Consider the following 20,908-nt stretch of genomic DNA (forward strand, 5'->3'; position numbering starts at 1 on the left):
AACCACTTGCCGACCATCCACCATCTTTATACTGTGGCAGATTGGCACGATCCCGTGAGCCGTCGTAGCTGTACGTTTGCTCCTTTAATCGGGATAGCAGGCACGAGACTGTTGCACTGCGGGGGTGAGGATGACCCCCGGCCATAAGCGATCGCAGGCACGAGAGGCAGAACAGGGATGTGTGTGTGTAAACATACACATCCCTGTTCTGTTCTGAGAGGAGATGCAGATCGTGAGTTCCAAATAGCTAGGAACCACGATCTGTCATCTCCTATAGTCAGTCCCCTCCCGCTACAGTTAAAACGCACACATAGGGAACACAGTTAACCCCTTGATCACCCCCTAGTGTTAACCCCTTCCCTGCCAGTGACATTTATACAGTAATCAGTGCATTTTTATAGCTGTGTAATTGTCAATTGCCCCAAAAATGTGTCAAGTGTCCCATGTGTCCGCCATAATGTCGCAGTCACGATAAAAAAAAACGCTGCCATTACTAGTAAAAGAAAAAATAATACTAATAATGCCTTAAATCTAACCCTTATTTTGTAGACGCTATAACTTTTGCGCAAACCAATCAATATACACTTATTGTGACTTTTATTACCAAAAATATGTAGATGAATAAATATCGGCCTAAACTGAGAAAAAAATTAGCTTTTTAAAAAAAAAATTGGGGATATTTATTATATCAAAAGGTACAAGATATTGTTTTTTTTTTTTGTTTGTTTGTTTTTTTTTTCTTTTGTTTTTTAATTGTCGCTCTTTTCTTGTTTTATAGCGCAAAAAATAAAAACCGCAGAGATGATCAAATACCACCAAAGAAAGCTCTATTTATGGGAAAAAAGACGTTAATTTAGTTTGGATACAGTGTCGCACGACAGTGCAATTGTCAGTTAAAGCGACGCAGTGCCATATCGCAAAAAGTGCTCTGGTCATTGAGCAGCTAAAATCTTCCGGGGCTGAAGTGGTTAAAATGCTTTGAAGTAGTAGGCATTGAGACTGAATTATCCATCAGTAGGCTTTAGCTGTGCAAATTAGTATAGTGATTAATTGAACACATTTATAAGGCATGATGGTGAGGAGCATGATGGGTATGCTATGATTAAGCACCATTGAGCCTGAAACGCTTTAGCAGTCTCCTTTCTCCCGCTGTATTGCTCTGCTTGTATGGACATGTATGAATCGGTCCCCCCACACCAGTAGTTTTGAATCGCATGACAAGCCGCACCCTATTGTACGCAATGGAAGCGGTCAAATTGGTGCAAATCCGACTTCATCGGAGAAGCACTGGTTTTGAAAATAGTTCCTGCACTACTTTTTGCAAGTTCAGGTGCGACTTGCATAATCTCTGCATGAAGTTGCAAAGATGTCGCACTGACATGTGACTTTGAAATTGTGCAACTTCATGTGAAGATTTCAGTCGGGTTCAGTGTGAACGATGTTTAAAGGTTGTTTTAGCGGAATGCAATCAACCACTTATTCGTTGCATATACTCTTCAGTTATGGGCTGGACTGGCGTCCTATTTTTTTGTGGCAGAGGAGGGTGAACTGACCTAGAGTGGTACTTTACTTTTTTTTAATGACATGGTCAGTTTGCATCTTTGTGCCTGATTGGAGATACAGGATGCCATGTCTGCATCTTCTGTAGTCCGTTCATCCGCCAAGCCCTCTGCACAACACAGCTGGTTTGATTGACCGTGTCTCTCAGCTAGAACCTTGCTGTAAAAACAGCAGGTGCTGCTAGTGAGTACAGACATTTACAGCTGCAGCCAGTCTCAATCAGCGTACAGAGACGGGGGAAGTACGTTCCCAGCTGTGTGTGAAGTCATATTTGGCCCCTTTCAGACATGCTTCAGTTTTGTTTCATCAGTTCGTTCCGTTTTTTTCAAAGAAAAAAACGATCAGTTATTCATGAGTTTTTACATCAGTTCTTTACATCCACCTAACCACTTGAGTCAAATTTTTGGTTTAAATGATTAAAAAATAATTTTAGTCCTGATGTCTACTTAAAACCCTCAACCATTATATATTTTCTGAAAACAGACACCGCCTAGAGAATAAATTTGGGGTAGTTCCAATTTTTTATGTCGAATGATATTAGCACAATGGTTTATAAAATGCAAAATTTCAGTAAAAAAACACTTAAGTTTAATTTTATGGCACACGAACACAATAGTTTACCCTTTTTTTTTTTTTGTAAAATATAAAAGATGAAGTTACACCAAGTAAATAGATAGATGTGAAACAGCGAAAAAACGTCAGTACCCTATATTTTCCATAGGTGATGCTTTAAAAGCCCCTACAGGTCATCAGTTTAGCATTACCCATGACCTCTGGTGCTAAAATTATTGAACTCACTCTTGCGTGTGTGCGGTGATATGTAACGTGTAGCACAATTGCCTTTTTTTTTTTTTTTTATGTAGGCATCCTGATTGCATTTTTGTATGCATGCCTTAGAGCTGCACGATACTGGATAAAATGAGAATTACGATTTTTTTTTTTTTGCTTAGAGTAAAGATCACGATTCTCGCGGCGTAACATCATCTTTCACGTTATACAAAAAAATTGGGCTAAGTTAATTGTTTTTTTTTTTTTTTGTTTTTTTTGAAAATCTTTTTATTGAGTATAAGTCATACAAACAGACACACAGTAAACCTGCCACAGCATAGGGACTAGACCCATGCAGGAGTTAGTGCCAGCCAGCAATTGGGCTGCTTCCATCATTGGTGATATACAGCTGTAGCACGTCCACAAGAAAAGAACAAACAACCAACCTAGTGCTATATTGGCTCCTACTCAATTGAAATATCTAAGGATCATATCTTTCAGTCGAGACCCAAGGGACAATAATAGATATCAAATAAACCCATATCAGAGGTTACAATACAAAAAAGTCACCCAATGTATCAAAATCACATCCACCCATAGAGTGGTATTATGTACATGCTCAAACAGTCTGCGGTTGCCGTGGAGGCTTCCGCTAGCCATTTGGCCCACACTCTATCGGATTTTTTGGGGCATCCTCTATCTTGGTAGGTTTCCTTATAAAGTGGTAGTACTTTATTGACATGTGTTTTTCCATAGCAATATGGACGGCGGGGCACGTTTTTTCCAGCAGAGAGTGATCATTTTCCTGGCATAGAAAATCAGGAGTCCTATCAGAGTTCTCTCTGCTATCTTGGGGGGTAATTCTTCTACTAAGCCTAGAAGGCATATCTGCGGGGTTGGGGCTATATCTATTCCCACTTCTTGTATTACAGATAGTACTTGTGACCAGTAGTTTTTAATTGCTGGGCAGGGCCAGAAGATGTGTATAAAGTTGCCCCGATCCCCAGTACATCTCCAACACTCCGAGGGAGGTCCTCATTTTATGCAATCTATCAGGGTTAATATATGCCTGGTGTAGTATTTTGTTTTGTATGAGATGGTCTTGAAGTGAGACCAGGATTTTGAAAGGGAAGTCCCACATGTCCTCCCAATCCTCTGAGTCTAGTCCCGGGATGTCCTGTGTCCATCGCTGACAGAGCTTTGACAGATCTGGAGAGGAATCTCTAAGGTGCATTCATATCTTGTGACCCTCTCCAGATCGGATTGCACTATTTGCGTGTCGTTGGGTATTATTTGGGCTTTAAATGCATGAGACAGTTGCATATAGCGAAATAAATGCGAAGGAGGCACATTGTTGTGGGATGCTAGATGATTGAATGGGTGTATAGCCGTGCCGGTGGTGAGGTCAGATAACCGTTTAATACCACATTTGGCCCATATTTCGGGGTCTGGTAGTGAGTAAAGATGGGGTCAGGTAGGGTTGTTCCATCGGGGGGCATGTGGGGAGACTGCATTTCTTGGGAACTTCTCAAAGTCCCAGTCCTTCCCTCCAGGCCTTCAGAGTCGAGTGCACGGAGGTGGTCAAATCTCATGGAGCTTTGGGATCTCGAAGGGGTAAATGTGTTAGGGCCTCCACAGAATGAACCACCGCAGCCTCCAGAACTGCTATGGGGTTGGACGCGTCTGGCACTAGCCACCAAACTGCCGTGACCAGCTGGGCTGCCAGAAAATATTTCTGACAGTCCAGAAACGCCAAAACCCCCTGTGGCACCGGAAGCATCAGTGTGTACAGTTTAAATCTAAGGGGGTTTGGGCCCCAGAGGAAGGAGGAGAAAATTTGGTTTGGGCTAACTTTGTTTAGTTTTTTTAATTCATTGTAGTTTATTTATTTTTTTTTTTTCTCAAAAAAATTGGGTTTGAAAGTGGAGAAAGACAGAAGCAAATAGTGTGACATTTTATTCTCTAGGGTCTCTGTTAAAAAATTAATGTATAATATTTGGGGGTTCTAAGTAATTTTCTAGCAAAAAATACTGATTTTAACTTGTAAGCAGCAAGTGACAGAAAAGGGTTTAGTATTTAAGTGGTTAAACTGACCTCATTTACAGACCAAAGTTCATTCCTTTGATGTAAAGGAACTGAGAGATACATTGTATCTCTTCTCTATCTCTCTGCACTGAGGAACGTTGATAAACATTTGCAAATTTTTTGTTTTTTGTTTTTTTTAACAGTTCTGGCTCTGCACTGTTTACATAGAATCGGGGAAATGGTAGTTAAGGAAATACTGCAGCTGCTGACTTTTAGTATATGGATACTTACCTGTCCAGGTAGCCCATGATGTCGACACCTCAGCCGATCTTCAGATCAGCTGTTGGATGCAGTCCTCGCCATTCCTGGTAAGGGAAACCAGGCAGTGAAGCCTTTCGGCTTCACAGCAGGTTCGCTACTGCGCATGTGCGAAGCACGCTGCGCTTTCTTATTGGTCCCCGTCTTCCGGAAGTGGGGAACGGTACCTGCCAAAAACAGGTACCCATTCCCCCTCCCCTCTGGAAGGTGACAAATGTGGCACCGGAGGGGAGGAGGAGACGGATAAGCAGAGGTTCCACTTTTGAGTGGAACTCCACTTTAATATCGAGAGGTTGAATCGAGATCGCAATTTTTTTTTTTTCTTTACTGATTAATCGTGCAGCTCTAGTATACCTGTATATGTGGGGAAGGGGAGGCTCAATTTTTTTGTTTTTGCTTTTTTACTTTTTGTGCTTTTTTGTTTTTTTTTTACTTATGATTTATTGCTAACACATAGGGAACCAATAGTTACAAAAAGCTGATTTTTGGCTAAACTAATTGCAGTTTTGTTGAACAATGTTTATTTCAAGATGCTTTTGGTGCTGTGCATTCACATATTAATAATTTTAACATCTTCCCGCCCAGCCCCAGCATCCCTTTACCAGGGTCTTTTCGCCCAGGGGGTGACAAGAACCGACCGACCCCTGTGACCGTGAGCGGGGTCGGCTCTTGATCATTAGCAGAGACTGATGGTTGTCTGTACTGGTAGCACACAGAAGGCCCTACTGCCCATGAACATAGTTTAGGAAAAGCACTATTTATCTTTTAAAAAAGTGTTTTACAGCACTAAACCTTTCATCCAACCTCTAAACTGCTGCATTTGTACATTTCAAAAGCCAACATTTTTTGTACAATTCTCCCTTAAGGGAGGCGTGGCAGTGAGTGTGTCCTATACCTACATACATTTGGTAATAGGTGTCACTTATTTCCATCTCAGAAAGTTGGGAGGTATAGTGAGGACAATGGTATCTTTGTAGCTATTACCCTGTATTACACAGTCGTTTTTTCATATGCTTGTACTAATGAAGCTCTTTCTTTACCAGGCAGTGAAATTGGTAGCTTTCCCCACCAGTCTGGGTTTTGTGGCTTTTCGTGTGCATGCAGAAAGTGAAAGAAAGACTTCTCCCAAAACAGTCATACTAAAAGTGGAAGAGGTAAGCATGGACATCTTTCAAGGGGTTGGTGTTGGCGTAATTTGGAAATACAATATTGTTGTACTGCCAGGAGCTTGTTTAGGGCTTGTGTACATTGGCATTTGTTTGCTTTTCAGTCTGTGAAAATGCAAAAACAACTAAAAAAGAACTCGGAAGCAGCTCAGAAAAAGAATACTCCGCATAATCAGGATCCAATTGGATGTTCGTTGATGTTGATTCATATCAACATCCAATATTAATGTTGATTGTTCTAATCTCATGACAGCTCATGTACCTTGTCCTGTCATACGACTGGTCCACATAAACATGTTAATAGATTTTTAATTGAGGTGTTCTGCCTATCATCTGAGCTGGTGTGGGATCTTAATATTTTGTTTAATTCTAGGGTTGTCCCCATACCGATACTGGTATCGGTACCGATACCGAGCATTTTTGCGAGTACTTGTACTCAAGCAAATGCTCAGATGCTTAATACGATATTTGGGCAGTCAGGGGTGAACGGTGCAGCGGTGGGGGGAGTTACAAGCACCGATCTTCCTGTATAGACTTCAATATAACAGCTGACAGCCGCTTCTCCTCCTCTACCTCCCCCTGCGGCTTTCAGCTGCTATATTGAAATCTATACAGGGGGATCGGTGCTTGTAACTCCCCCCACCGCTGCACTGATCACCCCTGACTGCCACTGCCCCTGTATCCTCCTCCTGTCCCCACTGTGTCCTCCAGGCTCCTCCGGTCCCCCTCCGTGCTCTGTTTCTGCTCCGTGCTCTGTTTCTGCTCCGTGTTCTGTTTCTGCTCCGTGTTCTGTTTCTGCTCCGTGTTCTGTTTCTGCTCCGTGTTCTGTTTCTGCTCCGTGTTCTGTTTCTGCTCCGTGCTCCGTTTCTGCTCCGTGCTCCGTTTCTGCTCCGTGCTCCGTTTCTGCTCCGTGCTCCGTTTCTGCTCCGTGCTCCGTTTCTGCTCCGTGCTCCGTTTCTGCTCCGTGCTCCGTTTCTGCTCCGTGCTCCGTTTCTGCTCCGTGCTCCGTTTCTGCTCCGTGCTCCGTTTCTGCTCCGTGCTCCGTTTCTGCTCCGTGCTCCGTTTCTGCTCCGTGCTCCGTTTCTGCTCCGTGCTCCGTTTCTGCTCCGTGCTCCGTTTCTGCTCCGTGCTCCGTTTCTGCTCCGTGCTCCGTTTCTGCTCCGTGCTCCGTTTCTGCTCCGTGCTCCGTTTCTGCTCCGTGCTCCGTTTCTGCTCCGTGCTCCGTTTCTGCTCCGTGCTCCGTTTCTGCTCCGTGCTCCTGTCCCCCCCCCCTCCGTGCTCCTGTCCCCCCCCCTCCGTGCTCCTGTCCCCCCCCTCCGTGCTCCTGTCCCCCCCCCTCCGTGCTCCTGTCCCCCCCCCCTCCGTGCTCCTGTCCCCCCCCCCCTCCGTGCTCCTGTCCCCCCCCCCCTCCGTGCTCCTGTCCCCCCCCCCCTCCGTGCTCCTGTCCCCCCCCTCCGTGCTCCTGTCCCCCCCCCTCCGTGCTCCTGTCCCCCCCCTCCGTGCTCCTGTCCCCCCCCTCCGTGCTCCTGTCCCCCCCTCCGTGCTCCTGTTCCCCCCCCCGTGCTCCTGTCCCCCCCTCCGTGCTCCTGTCCCCCCTTTTGTCCTGGATCTGTTAGGATGAAGAGTGGAGGAAGGAACTCTGTCCATTCGTACCTGAGCGTCGTAAACTGTATTTATGATGCTTTCGTTTATGACAGGCTGTCTCCTGTCCATTCATCTCCAGTGCAGCTCAGGCTGCAGAGAAAGGGACTGGGGAATCTGTGTCCTCAGTCCCTTTCCCTGTTTCAAAGGGGAGATGTCAGGGGTCTGTTTAAAAAGAAAGCATTGTAAAAAAAAAAAAAATAATAATCATAAATTGTAAAAAATTATTTAAAAAAATAAATTATAAAAAATATCATTGTAAATTTAAAAAAATAAAAATCAGTGCTGCATATTAGTGCCACTGTCGCATGACATAAAAAAAAGAAAAATAGGTAATTGGTATCCGCGAGTACTTGCAAAAAAGTATCGGTACTTGTCTTAAAAAAGTGGTATCGGGATTAGAGGTCGACCGATATATCGGCCGGCCGATATATTGGCCGATATTTGGCTTTTTTTACTTAATAGGCATCTGCCGATTGTGCTGATAAAAAAAGCAGATTCAGCGGGACTTGCAAATGACTTCTGTAATTGAAGTCAATTGCAAGTTGTCTGAAGTTTTCTTCTCTCCTCCTCTGGGCAGCCTGCCAAGTCTGATAAGAAGATACATTTGTATCTCTTTCAGGTTCTTTTATCAATAGACTGAACTCCGTGGAGAAGTTTTCAGTTTAACCATTTAAAGACTAAATCTTTTCTGACACTTGTTGCTTACAAGTAAAAATCCTGTATTTTCTGCTATAAAATCACTTAGAACCCCCAAACATTATATATATATATTTTTTAGCAGAGACCCTAGGGAATAAAATAGCGGTTGTTGCAATATTTTATGTCACACGGTATTTGCGCAGCAGTCTTTCAAACGCAATTTTTAAAAAAAAAATACACTAATGAAATTAAAAAAAAAAAAAAAAAGCAGCAAAGTTAGCCCATTTTTTTTTCGTCCAAAAGTTTTGATTACCTGTTTTTGTGTATTTAATATTTAAGATATAGTTATTTTTTTTTAATCTAAATTCTACATACAAGTGAACTGATCGGAGGTTTGTTTTGTTTAATAAATGTTTAAATATAAAAAATTTTCTGTATCACTTATTACTTAAGGCTGCTTTCACACTGGAGCGGGCATGTGTTGACGGTAAAATGCTGTTAATTTTAGTGGCGCTTTGCCGTCATTTTAGCGGCGCTATTCGGCTGCTAGCGGGGCGCTTATAACCCAGCTAGCGGCCGAAGAAGGGGTTAAATGCGCCCCTGAAGCTCTGCTGCCGAAACGCTTTGCAGGCGCTTCGGCAGCGGTGCGCATTTATTTCAATGGGCAGGAGTGGTGGAGGAGCGGTATACACCGCTCCAAAGATGCCGCTTGCAGGACTTTTTTTTAACATCCTGCCAGCGCATCGCCTCAGTGTGAAAGCACTCGAGCTTTCACACAGACTGCAGGGGAGCCGTTTTACAGGCGCTGTTTTTAGCCCAAAAGCGCCTGAAAAACGCCCCAGTGTGAAAGGGGTCTAACTGTTAGATTTTATGAGATGAAGGGAAAAAAAAAAATCGGCCTAATATATCGGCCATCGGCCACCGCGATTTCTAAATATCGGCTTTGGCATCGGCCAGAGAAAAACCCATATCGGTCGACCTCTAATCGGGATAAACCCTATTTAATTCTGTTAAAGCTGAATTCCATATAATTATTTGTATTGCATACTGAAAATGGCTCCAGCTTGGCATAATGTAAGTATACATTACTTATACCCGCCACTTTGGATGCTGCAAATCACTGTGTAAGTTGCACTACTAAAATGTAAGCCATGATCTTCCAAGTCCTGTTCAGGTTATGTGCAAGCTGCTGCGCATGCACACTGACCACAGCTGTTCTCTGAATGGACAAGGTGAAGAGGTGGGATGCCGACATCATAATCTCCACCTTGTCCAATTAGAGAATACCTTGTATTCCTTAAGAAAAAAAAAAAAGGCGTTAAATGAATGGTGGCGGTGCTGAGCAAATGACCTATTAAACATAATACCTCCTGTGCGGTCTGATACTAAACTTTTTGCCCTCTGGACTGGGGATGCCTAAAACCAACTGTAAAAACACAAGAACAAAGGACGTACCAGCCTAGCTCATTATCTCCAAAACCATTTATTCAAAAGAATGTAAATAAGTCTACTCACAGATGTTCAGACTGACAAAGCATATCAGAATCTAGCAATCGGTTTGTCAGCTCCGCTTGCTCTTAGGCTAAAGGGGACCTCAGCAAAGATCCAAAGGGCATGGGCCTCGAAATTCGTAAGGATTTGGATCTTTGCTGAGATCCTCCCTAGCCTAGGAGCAAGTGGAGAAGACAGATTGCTTAATTATGATACGCTTTGTCAGTCTGAACATCTGTGAGTAGATTTATTTACATTCTTTTGAATAAATGGTTTTGGAGATAATGCGCTGGGTTGGTCCACCCTCTTTTCTTGTGTTTTTACAGCTGAGCAAGTGACCCCCTGTGGTCAGTGCAGAGTGGGACAGCTGTTCATGTAGAACACAAGCAAGACCCAGAAGATCACACCACGTAGTGGCACCAGCTAATAAAGTGATTTCCATTTTCCCCAGGGTTCAGTTGCTCAAAGTTGAACAAATGTAAGCATGCAATATAGATCATACCTGGAGTTCAGCTTCAAACCCAATAGCCAAGTTTCTTTTTTGGATAGCATTTTATCATTCTGTTTGAAACTTGAGAGCTTTCCCTTTACTGTTCTGATAGGAAATGATGGGTGATCTCCCCAACAAGGACACGGAAAGCAATAACAACCTTGCAGAAGCCTTAACTCTTCCCCTTCCCTGCTGTATCCTACTAGGGCTTGATATTAGGAAGCCTGGGCTCTGGACTGTTTTGCTGAGTAAAGAGAGGAGTTCAATGGAGAAACTCAAACAGTCATATAAGTGTTTTAGTGCCTTAAGAAGCCTTCGCTGAAATTGCAATAATATGGCCTTGATGTCAGCTCTGCTGTGAAAAGGAAGCAAGTGTGTGTGGCTAGATCTACACAATCTAGTTGTTTTAATACCCCTTTCTGCACTTTTGAATCACAAGGGAGCTAAAAGAAAATGTACATGGGAGACATAGATGAATTAAAATTCAGCCATTTCAGCAAGGAGCGATTGAATTCATGTATGGCATTTCCCGTTCCAGAAAAGTCAGTGTATTGATTGATTTGTCAAGAACAGGCTTTTTGGAAAATGTTCCTTAGATCAGCGCTGCTACCATATGGCAGTAGTGCTGATCAATGTTTTTCTGACAGTGGAGGAGTCCCCGCTGTCAGAATACAATGATACAACGGAGATGATTCCCCCAACCATCTTGCTTGTGTGGATGGGAGAATTTGTTTGTTTTTTTTTTTTTTTGTTTTTTTTCGATCAGGCCTCTGGCTGATCAAAACAAACTGATCCATGTGTTGCAAGAGAATTTGCCCCCCAAGCTTAGTTTATAAGCTTAGTTCTGCTGATTTTCAATTATCCAATCACGTTTAAGCTGGGATTGGACCGATATTGGTATTGGTGCAGATACTGAGTATTTTCACAAGTACTCGTACTCTGAAAATGCTCTGATACACGAAACTGATACCTTTGTGGTGCGATTTGAGCCCATACAAAATGAATGGGCTCAAATCAAACTGCAAGGAATCGCATGAAATTTGAACAGGAATGCGGTGCAATTTCTGTCCGAATTGTATGCAGTTTCCGGCACTGCTCCTGTGTGAACCCAGGCATGTCATAATGACTACAGCCTGGGCTCAAACCGCACCGCAAAGGTATGAGCGAGTACGTAACCAAAAGTATCGGTACTTGTATTCGCTGATAAAAAAAAAAACAGTATCGGTATAACCCTAGTGCAAGCAAAATGCTTTTTTTTGGGGGGGGGGCTTTTTTTTTTTTTTTTTTTTTTTTTTTTTTTTTTTTTCTTCCCCTTGCATGTGATTGGGTATTCTTTGCAAAGTGAAACTTCACCATGTTCACTAGGCTGTGGGGCAAATTCCCTTGCAAAGTAAACGGCCTATTTGCCATTTGTAATTCAACCCCAGTGTGTTATCTTGTGGAAGATGCAAGTAGATCTAAATGAACTTTTTAATTCCATTATGTTACTGTGCTTTTTGCCATTGTCATTGGTATTTTATCTTTTGTCTTAAAAATTTGCAGCTTTCTCTGTATTCCAGCCCAGTGCAAGAAGCAAGATTTGTTGAAGAAAAGCAGACTGAACTGGAAGAGGGAATTTCATGGCTCAGACAGTCTGCAGCACCGTATACTAGCTGGTGTCAGGTATTTTAAATGTTTTCCTCTTTTATAAGTCAAGGTCTGTAGGTATCCAAACAGCAGTTGTGATGTCAAACATTAACAGCCGCATGGAGTACTATTTCATAACAAAGACTTTGTTTACCTTAAAGGATATTCTTAGTTACAGAGAAAGCATGGAATATTTAAATCCCAGCATGTAAAGAAAACCGGTTTATGCTCACAGAAAGCAGTTAACACTGGTTCTGCCTCATCTTGAGTATGCAGTTCCATTTTGGTCACCAATCAGTAGAAAGAATGTCTTAGAAATAGAGTTCAGCGAAGGGCAACTTATTTTACCACTTCAGCCCTGGAGGATTTGCCCCCTTAATGACCATGCCATTTTTTGCGATACGGCACTGCAGTCGTGCAACGCTGTAAAGAAAACTGACGTCTTTTTTTTTTTCCCCACAAATAGAGCTTTCTTTTGGTGGTATTTGATCACCTCTGTGGTTTTTATTTTTTGCGCTATAAACAGACAAAGAGCGACAATTTGGGAAAAAAAACATTTTTTTTTTTTACTTTTTGCTATAATACATCAATATAGACTGATTATATATTCTTCTACATATTTTTGGTAAAAAAAAATGTCAATAGGTGGCGTATATTGATTTGTTTACGCAAAAGTTAACGTGCCTACAACCTATGGTAAAGATTTATAGACTTTTATTTATTTTTATTGTTTTTACTGGTAATGGCGGGAATCTGCGATTTTTAGTGGGACTGCGACATTGCAACGGACAAATCTGACCCCAAATTACACTTTTTGGGGACCGATGACATTACATTCATCAGTGCTATAAAAATGCACTGATCAATGTAAAAATTACACTGGCAAGGAAGGGGTTAACACTAGGGGGCGATCAAGGTGTTACCTGTGTTCCCTCAGTGTGTTCTAACTATAGGGGGGGAATGGGAACAGTAGAGCTCTGTCATGTCCCCTGTCAGAACGGGGATTCGCCTTGTTTACAAAGGCAGATCCCCGTTCTGCCTCTGTAATAGGCAGAACGGGGTCACCGGCGGACATCAAGTCCACTCGACCTGCAAACATGCTCCCGCAGCGGGCGCAAGTCCGCGCTCCCTTGGCGGCTCTCGCCAGCAACTGCACGAGCCGACGTACACCTATGGCGAGTCGCACAGGAGAGCCAACCTGCCGCCGTGTTAACAAGCAGTTAATGAGTGGATTGGAGGACCTTCACTATGAGGAATGATTGTCATTTACCCACCTGCCGACTGCTCACAGTAAGGCTCGGTTCACACGGGGGCGACTTGTCAGGCGACCTAGCCGCCTGACAAGTCGCCTCCCGTTCTGTACAATGGAACCGTTCTTAGAAGAAAGGTTCCTGTACTACTTTGGGGGCGACTTGCATAGACTTCTATACAGAAGTCGTCTTGCAAGTTGCCCCGGCAGTCGTGTGCAGGTCGCCTCGGTGAGGCGACCTGCAAGTCGTGCCGCGTCTAGTGTGAACCGGCACTAAATATACTGCGAGCTGGCGACAGGCACAATCACGTACTTGTACGTCAGGCCTCTCTTTCACATGTGCACGCCCCCTGCCGACCCGTGCTGTGATTCGACACAGCATGAATTTGGCAGAAGATGGCTTTTGACCATTGGGAATTACATGGCTCATTATTTTTCTGTAGACCATTAAGGTAACAGGGTATCCTCACCTGGTTACCTATTGCCTATGTTTGTAGTTATTAGCTATTCCATATATAGGGCCTACTTATCTATGATACATATGTTATTCTCAATCCACTTTCTGCCGCTGACCTTGGCGACTGTTCACTGTTTTGTGAGTTTAGCTTTATTCAATAAAAAATATTGTGAAAGAATTTGGCAGCAGATTTCAGCCAGTGATTTTAATGAAATTAGCTGATCGGCTGTGTCCAATCACACACAGAGTTCTGTGTGTACAAACACACAGAACTCTGTGTGCATGGGGACAATGATCTGGCTGTTTCTTCTCTCTGAAAAGCAGGGAGAAAAAACATCCAGATAGTAAAGTAAAAGCAGCACACAATTAATTAACTCCTTGATTGCATCTAGATGTTAACCCTTCCCACCCAGTGTCATCAGGAGGGTGTTGGTGTACAGTATTATCACTGTATTAATGTCACTAGCGACGTAGGTGTCAGTGACCCTTCCATATAGTGTCTGTTGGCGCCAGTTTGACACCCTATCACAGCCCCACTATAAGTGGTCTCAATTTATGAAGAAATTAGATTTTTTTTTTTATTTGATATGTCTTATAACAGAAAGTAGAAAATATCAGGGTGAGGGTTTTAACATTTTCTTATACTTTCTTATAGTAAAAAAAACCCAGTGGTGATCAAGTACCACCAAAGGAATGCTCTATTTGTGTGAAAAAAAAGGCAAAAAATGTCCTTAGTGTACAGTGTTGCATGACCGCGCAATTGCCAGTTATAGTAGCGCAGTGCTGAATAGGAAAAAATGCCCTGGATATGAAGAGGGTAAAACCTTCTGGAGGTCAAGTGGTTAAAAGTATTTACCTTAGAGAGGAGACGCTTGTAAAGAGACATAATTACTATCTACAGATTAATCAAAAGTGACTATAAAGCCCTGTACACACGGGCAGAATGTTGGAAGACATTTGCTGGTACAAAAAATACTGGCCGACATTCTGCAAGTGTGTATGTAGGTCGGTCGGAGGTGCATGCTGGAAAACCAGCAACCGACCGACTCTCGATCAGTGTTCTCAGCCAATGGCAGAGAGCGCTGATCAGAGTGTTCTGGCGGGGGCCTGTCCCCCTGTCAGAACACAACAGCTCAGCAGGGGAGATCGCTAAACTAACCCGCGGGGTTGCACAAAAAAAAAACTAGTGTGTACTGGACCTTCACAATTAATCGTTAAAAGATCGCGATCTCGATTCAACCCCTCTGACGATCTGTATTACAGAGTTTCCCGATTCTTTCATGTAACAAGTATAGAGACTTCTTTGCTCACTCTGGCAGTCTGCCAAGTTTTTAACAACATTGTAACTCTTCCATCCTAGATCAAAGGGATAAATCTTTTGTGTGCAAATGCAGGAAGTTTAACCACTTAAAGTCTAAACCTTTTTCTGACACTTGTTTCTTACTGTTAAAATCAGATTTTTTTGCTCGAAAATTACTTGGAACCCCCAAACATATATATTTTTTTAGCAGACACCCTAGGGAATAAAATGGCGATTGTTCCAATATTTTATGTCACAATGTATTTGCACAGTGGTCTTTCAAGCGCAATTTTTGGGGGAAAAATACACTTCAATGAATAAAAAAAAAAGGACACAGTTTTTTTGTTTAATGTGAAAGATGATTTTACGCCATGAGAATCGTGAGAGAATCGGGATCTATCTTCTAAGAAAAAAAATTGCGATTCTCATTTAAGCCAGTATCGTGCAGCTCTAGTGTGTACCAGGCTTTAAGCCCTCATGCACACGGATGTTTTGAGTTTTAAAAGTACTGAAGTGTAAAACTCCCAGCGCTTTCCTGCACCAAGAAAACTGCTGTTGACCCCACTCATGTAAATGCTGATGATCCTGTGTATCAGTGCTTTCCCACACACATGCATGCAGTATATTTCCCAAACACGCAAGTTTCACACTTGGGGATATATGCCATACTGACATGTGCAGGTAAAACCAGGTGCACAGGAGCATTGATGTTTGCTTGAGTATGGCCTATACATCTGTTTACTTGTGTGGCTGGCTGTACACACCACCTGTGGCTCCCCAGGTAGGGAATATAGTCCAGAATTTTACACTTGAAGTGTTTGTTAACCCCCCAAAAAATATATACAGATCCTGGTCCCTTAAAGCAGTGCTTGTGCTGTGTAATCTGCCCCCCTCTAAACTGTAAAAAAAAAAAAACGCTCTGAACCTGGCACCTCCTGTATCCACTCTCCATACTGACCACGAAAATCAGGTCTGCTCAGCCCTGACCACAGTGGTCAGAGTGCGCCCCTGCATCATACGCTGCTGTCCCCTCTGCTCTCCTCTCTCCCCCTTCCTTCCTGCCTGTCCTCTCCCTCTTTGTGTCTGTCCCTGCCCCATCCCCCACCGCTATTCTGGAAAAAAAAAAAAAAGCTACAATTGTCACTGCCAGCCCCTCTGTTAGAGGCTGGCATAGCACACTATGTAAGTAGTTTTCAAAAACGAGCGTTCTAAATACCGAATTTGAGCTGTTTTCAGGCCGGTCACGTGACTCGCACCCGCTTTACAGCTATGAGACAGAGCTTCTGCAGGAGGAGACGAGTGGCCACGTGATCTCCCCGGCTGACGTCAGAGGGAGATCATGGCTCCTCCCCCAGAAGACATCCATCAGAGCTGTAAAGCGGCCGCGAGTCATGTGACCGGCCTGAAGATGGCTCATATTCGGTATTTAGAACACTTGTTTTTGAAAATGACTTGCATAGTTTGCTATGCCAGCCTCTAATAGAGGGGCTGGCATAGACTTATATAAATGGTTTAACAAGCCCTTTAAACACATTTGAGCCTCTAAACATCTATGTGGACAAGGACTAAAGCCAGCATCAGCTTGTTTAATGCTTGGTCCCTGACTTCCTTTAGAGGAAAGGAGGTTTAAACCGGAATTGTGGAGAGGGTTCTTTACAGTCAGAGCAGGAAAATTTCTCAAAACTTTAGTGTGTTTCTTGATGAGCACAAAATACAGGGATATGTATACTCTCAGAAAATAAGATTTGTGAAAAGTATTGGAGTTGATGCATTGGCTTCTTTTCTTGGGATGTGGTTTAAAGCTGAAGCATGGTCTAAAACAATCTTATACATTTAAACAGTAAAAATCCACTAAAGCGTTTCCCATCTGGTTATTGACCCGCACTCCTGTGTCGGTCCTGAACATCCAGCACTGAGACTTATAGCTTACTTCAATAGAGATATCACAGGAGTTGCTGTTTTGGAACCTACTCCATTCATAAAAAGCCATGCATTATTTTTACTGAATGTAAAGCATTCTGTGAATGGAGGAGAGAAATATAATATCCAGCTGCACGTCCTCCATTCACAGATCCCTATCCCCTATGCCTATGTTCACAATACTACATTAAGGCTACTTAGGCACTTGTACAACTCCAAAGTTGTGCTACTTTTGAGTGCAGCTTCGATGCAACTTTGGGTGGGTGCGACTTGGCTTTGACCAATGATCATGGACAACTGTTGTACAACTGTCGCATGTATAAGATTTAGCTGTGACATTCATGCAACTTTTGAGGGTTTAAATTGCAGTCTATGGCACCCAGATCACATGAAAGTCGGACCAGTGTAGTGCAGGAACCTTTCCAAAGTTGCTGCGACTTTAAATCACACATATTTGAACAGTTGTTATTGAAAAACATGGGACTTGTCATATTACTTTAGTGTCCAAAGTCGCACGACAAGTCACACACGTGTGAATGGAGCCTAAAGGAGCCTAAAGGTAAACCCTTACATTTCTCCAGTGAAGTGACTGGCTTTAGGTAATACACAGAGATGAATCAAATCTTGCCTCATAAATTGTACCTGTTTATCTGCAGTCTTCTCTTTTCTACAACTGTTCAAAGTGCAGAATTTATACAGCTTGTCTGAGCTTCTGGAAAGTAGGGTGCGGAGAGCGAAAGTTATACTCTGTAAATCCCAACAGGAAGAGCTCTAAAAGCTGATTGAAGAGAAGGGCACACCCCCTTCATACAGGAACAGTTCAGTGGCTGTCAATCACAGGCTGTGTGCTGTATTGAGACAAGTACACACTATAGAGGGAAATGCTTTGTTCATATTTCACCTCTGAGGTTTACAACCATTTTAAGCAACTCTTCCTTTACTAAAATCATGAAAAATCAAACAGGGAAATGTTACTTATCCCACCTGGGCTCTGGAGGTAGCTTAACCCCTTGATGCCGGCTGCATGCATATATGCGTTCGCTCAGCAGGTGGGCCTAAGCAACACACCGCGCTGAGAGCGCGCTCCCAGCGCAGTAGCTGGTGGGTGCCGGAAAGCTCCCGATGCATACTACTGATCGGGAGCTTTCCGATCATATGACTGCTGTGATAGCCAATCACAGCAGTCAAGACCAGAATGCCCAACTCTGCATTCCGGCTTTTAGAACCCATAAAGGGCTGGGAGGTGGTTGGCGGGATGAGGTTAAAGTAGGCATAAATCAAGTAAAGGATGAATAATGAACTTTCTAAAAGACACTGGAAAGTGAAGCTCCTGCAGCTCTCTTCACTACCGTGAAACCTCGCCTGTAGAGCGCTCCACACCAGAAATCAAATAGAGCTGTGGGAGTCAGTTTTTTGTATTATCCATTAAAAGAGAAGTATGGGGTTTGTTTTTTTCTGAATTATACTTACCTAGGTTGATGCAGTATTAGTCTGATGCTGCATTTGTCCCCTGCCAGCTCTAACACTGAGAACACTGTGGGTGGATCCCGACGCCATTGTCGCAATCTTGCTCGAGCCTAGATCGGCTCTGTGACATCAGCCAACAGTGGGGCTTCAGCCCGCTGTCTGCTGAAAACGGGTCACAGGAGAAGTAACTTTGGCTGTACTTCTCCTTTAAAAATTGTTTGTATTGTACAAGATTCTCTCTTTCTCCCTCTCCACATTTCCCCATGTTTTGTCTTCCTATAAAATGCTGCAAGTGAAGGAAACTAACTGGTTTATTTGCAAGTTAGTATATTTCTAACTTCCTGTAATGCACTGAAATCAGTGTTGTGAGTCCTGCTCATTTCTCCCAAGCTGGACGACAGAACACTGTCCCTTACATTATGGAGATGAGGTGTGATATTCCCTCATCTGAAAGTGTGTGATAGAATGTGCAACATCCATAACACATAGAATAGAATTCACCTAGATCGTTTAGTGTTTACTGTGTAGAATAGCTGCAGAAAACCGCCTTCATGTTTGCAGGTTCCTTTATGTAATCTTTTTTCCATATTACAGCCGTCACATACTGTATTTTCTATGATAAATTACTTAGTAAGGCATTTGGATACACGACACAGTCCAGTCACTTGATGTATTGCTTATCAGGAGAAATGGTTTGGTAAAGTAGAACATATTATGACTTAGCTGTGCAGAGGAGAGATTGTAATTTAGAAAGGATTAGGTCCATCAGATGGTAAGCACTTTTTGCCATGGTTACATAGCCTTCACTCTTTTCAGACTAGTTCTTTCCGTCCTTTTTTTCTTGCCTAAACCAATATTTGTGTTGCCTCAGACTTTCAGTGTTTAATGAATAGCTTGAACTTGCAAAAAGTAAAAAGAAAAAAGTTTGTTTTTGCTTTAGATTAAAGGGACCGTAGTGACCATAGATGATGAACCTGTTTATAGCTATAGTAATTATCTGGCATATCCAATAAATATTCAAACCCAAGAACGTGTAACGCCAAACTCCACTGTCATCCAAGTTGTTTATGGTTTTGGCCGTAAAGAGGAACTGCAGTTTGCTCACATAATTTGTAATAAAAACATCTTTGCCATTCTGAAGCTTCCCTCCAACCACTTTGCATATTTTCTATATTGTCTTCAGAGACATCCGTTGTGATGAAATATGTCAGGCAGGTTGACACCAGCACGCTGAACCCTGCAGCCGATTGTCTTATTTGATGCATGCATTCCTGAACTCAAACTGTAAGTTATTACAATAAATTGCTTTTATTTTTATTACGGGCTTCACTATGGGTCACTTATTTCTCTTCATTGGTATTTGCTGACTACGTTATTGAAATTCCTACTTCTGGTGTGATTTCTGGGAGACATTGATCTGTGGAGAAAACCATCCGGATATTGCTGTCTGTATTGATGAGGGGTTCCAGAGAGCTGAACTTGCTGGATGTTACTGAGAATATCTATACATGCCTATGTTTTACAGCCATCTGGTAAGCAGACTACCTTATCACGTGGTGGGTGTTGAGTGCCCCTTTGTATATGCACGCTGGTGATTGGATTCCTCCTGCTCTCCAGATCTTTTTTGGACTGTTTTTCCAGTTGTCATTTTCAGTGCCGCATTATACACAATTTGGATTTTCACGTTCAGATATCAACAAACTATGCTGGCTGCTTGTTTTTACCTATTATAGATTAGCGCAGATTTTCCTTGTAATCACACAATATTACCGCAAAGGTCTAGGAAAGGCAAAACTTCAGTAAAAAAACACACTAGCGTGAATTTTATGGCAAACAAATGCAATAAATTATCCAAATTTTTGGTAAAATATAAAAGATAAGGTTGCACCGAGTAAATAGATACCCAACATGCCAAACCTTACATTTTTGTGTGCGGGCTTGTCTGGATGTGAGCAGCGGCGGACATGTTGGAGAGGAGCCCTGGGAATCCTTGTCACAATCCTTTACCATCTGTGCATCCAGTGGTCCGGTGAGCATTGCAAGCTTCCCAGACCATTTCTCCTCACCCTCTGCCTTGCCCTGGGCCAGATAATGAGAGCATTTGCTGCCCACCCGTGGTGATATCTGGGCCGCCATAGTGTATACCTCCCTGCGGCCGCCGCCATCTTCAAGGCCCTAGTCCCGCCGGCGCATCCTGAGCCTCTGCCATCCTTACACCCAGAGTGGGGGGACTCGCAGCCTCATCTCTCCCTCTCATACCCCTGCCTCCTTGCAGCAGTATATAAGCCTATCGGCCGCTCCCTGTGGTGTATCCAGGGCAGATGTCCTCAAAGAAAAAGACTTCCAAGGCCACTAAGACACATCCTCAGCATAAGTTGTCCCCACTTCCTTCACCGCAGCCGGATGCCAGCTTGCTTTGGAGGCCTCAGGCCTTGCTGGCCGAAATGGAGCCCAGGGAGGCCCAGGTGGCGGATGCGTCAGCCCCCCTGCCACAGGATAGCACAACACTCCTTTCTGTGATTGAACAGAGCAGAGCCTCCTTTCTGGTACACATAGATCACCTTGCCGAAGAGTGCAACCTCATATGGAATGACCTGGACAAAATAATGGGGAGAATGGATGAGACTGGGTCTAGAAAATCCGCTAATGAAGATCTTACTGCCACCCATGTCACCTCCATTAATGAGTTGCAATGCACAGTGCAGATCCTGTTGCAAAATCAGATGACGCGGAAAACTGGCTGAGACGCAAAAATGTGCAAGTTCCTGGCCTGCCTGAGGGAGATGAA

At 43.2% G+C, this 20,908-nt stretch overlaps 1 protein-coding gene across 1 annotated transcript in view; it reads left to right on the forward strand.

Annotated features, from left to right (window-relative positions):
* APOO (apolipoprotein O) overlaps positions 1-20,908 on the forward strand; it is a 128,048-nt gene that overhangs the window by 30,478 nt on the left and 76,662 nt on the right. Inside the window, exons 2-3 of the mRNA XM_073616513.1 lie at positions 5,715-5,825; positions 11,644-11,763. Coding sequence (XP_073472614.1) covers positions 5,715-5,825; positions 11,644-11,763 — 231 coding nt within the window. The remainder of the gene's footprint in view (positions 1-5,714; positions 5,826-11,643; positions 11,764-20,908) is intronic.

Source organism: Aquarana catesbeiana, linkage group LG02 (assembly GCF_042186555.1).
Source record: "Aquarana catesbeiana isolate 2022-GZ linkage group LG02, ASM4218655v1, whole genome shotgun sequence".
Taxonomy (NCBI): Eukaryota; Metazoa; Chordata; class Amphibia; order Anura; family Ranidae; genus Aquarana; species Aquarana catesbeiana.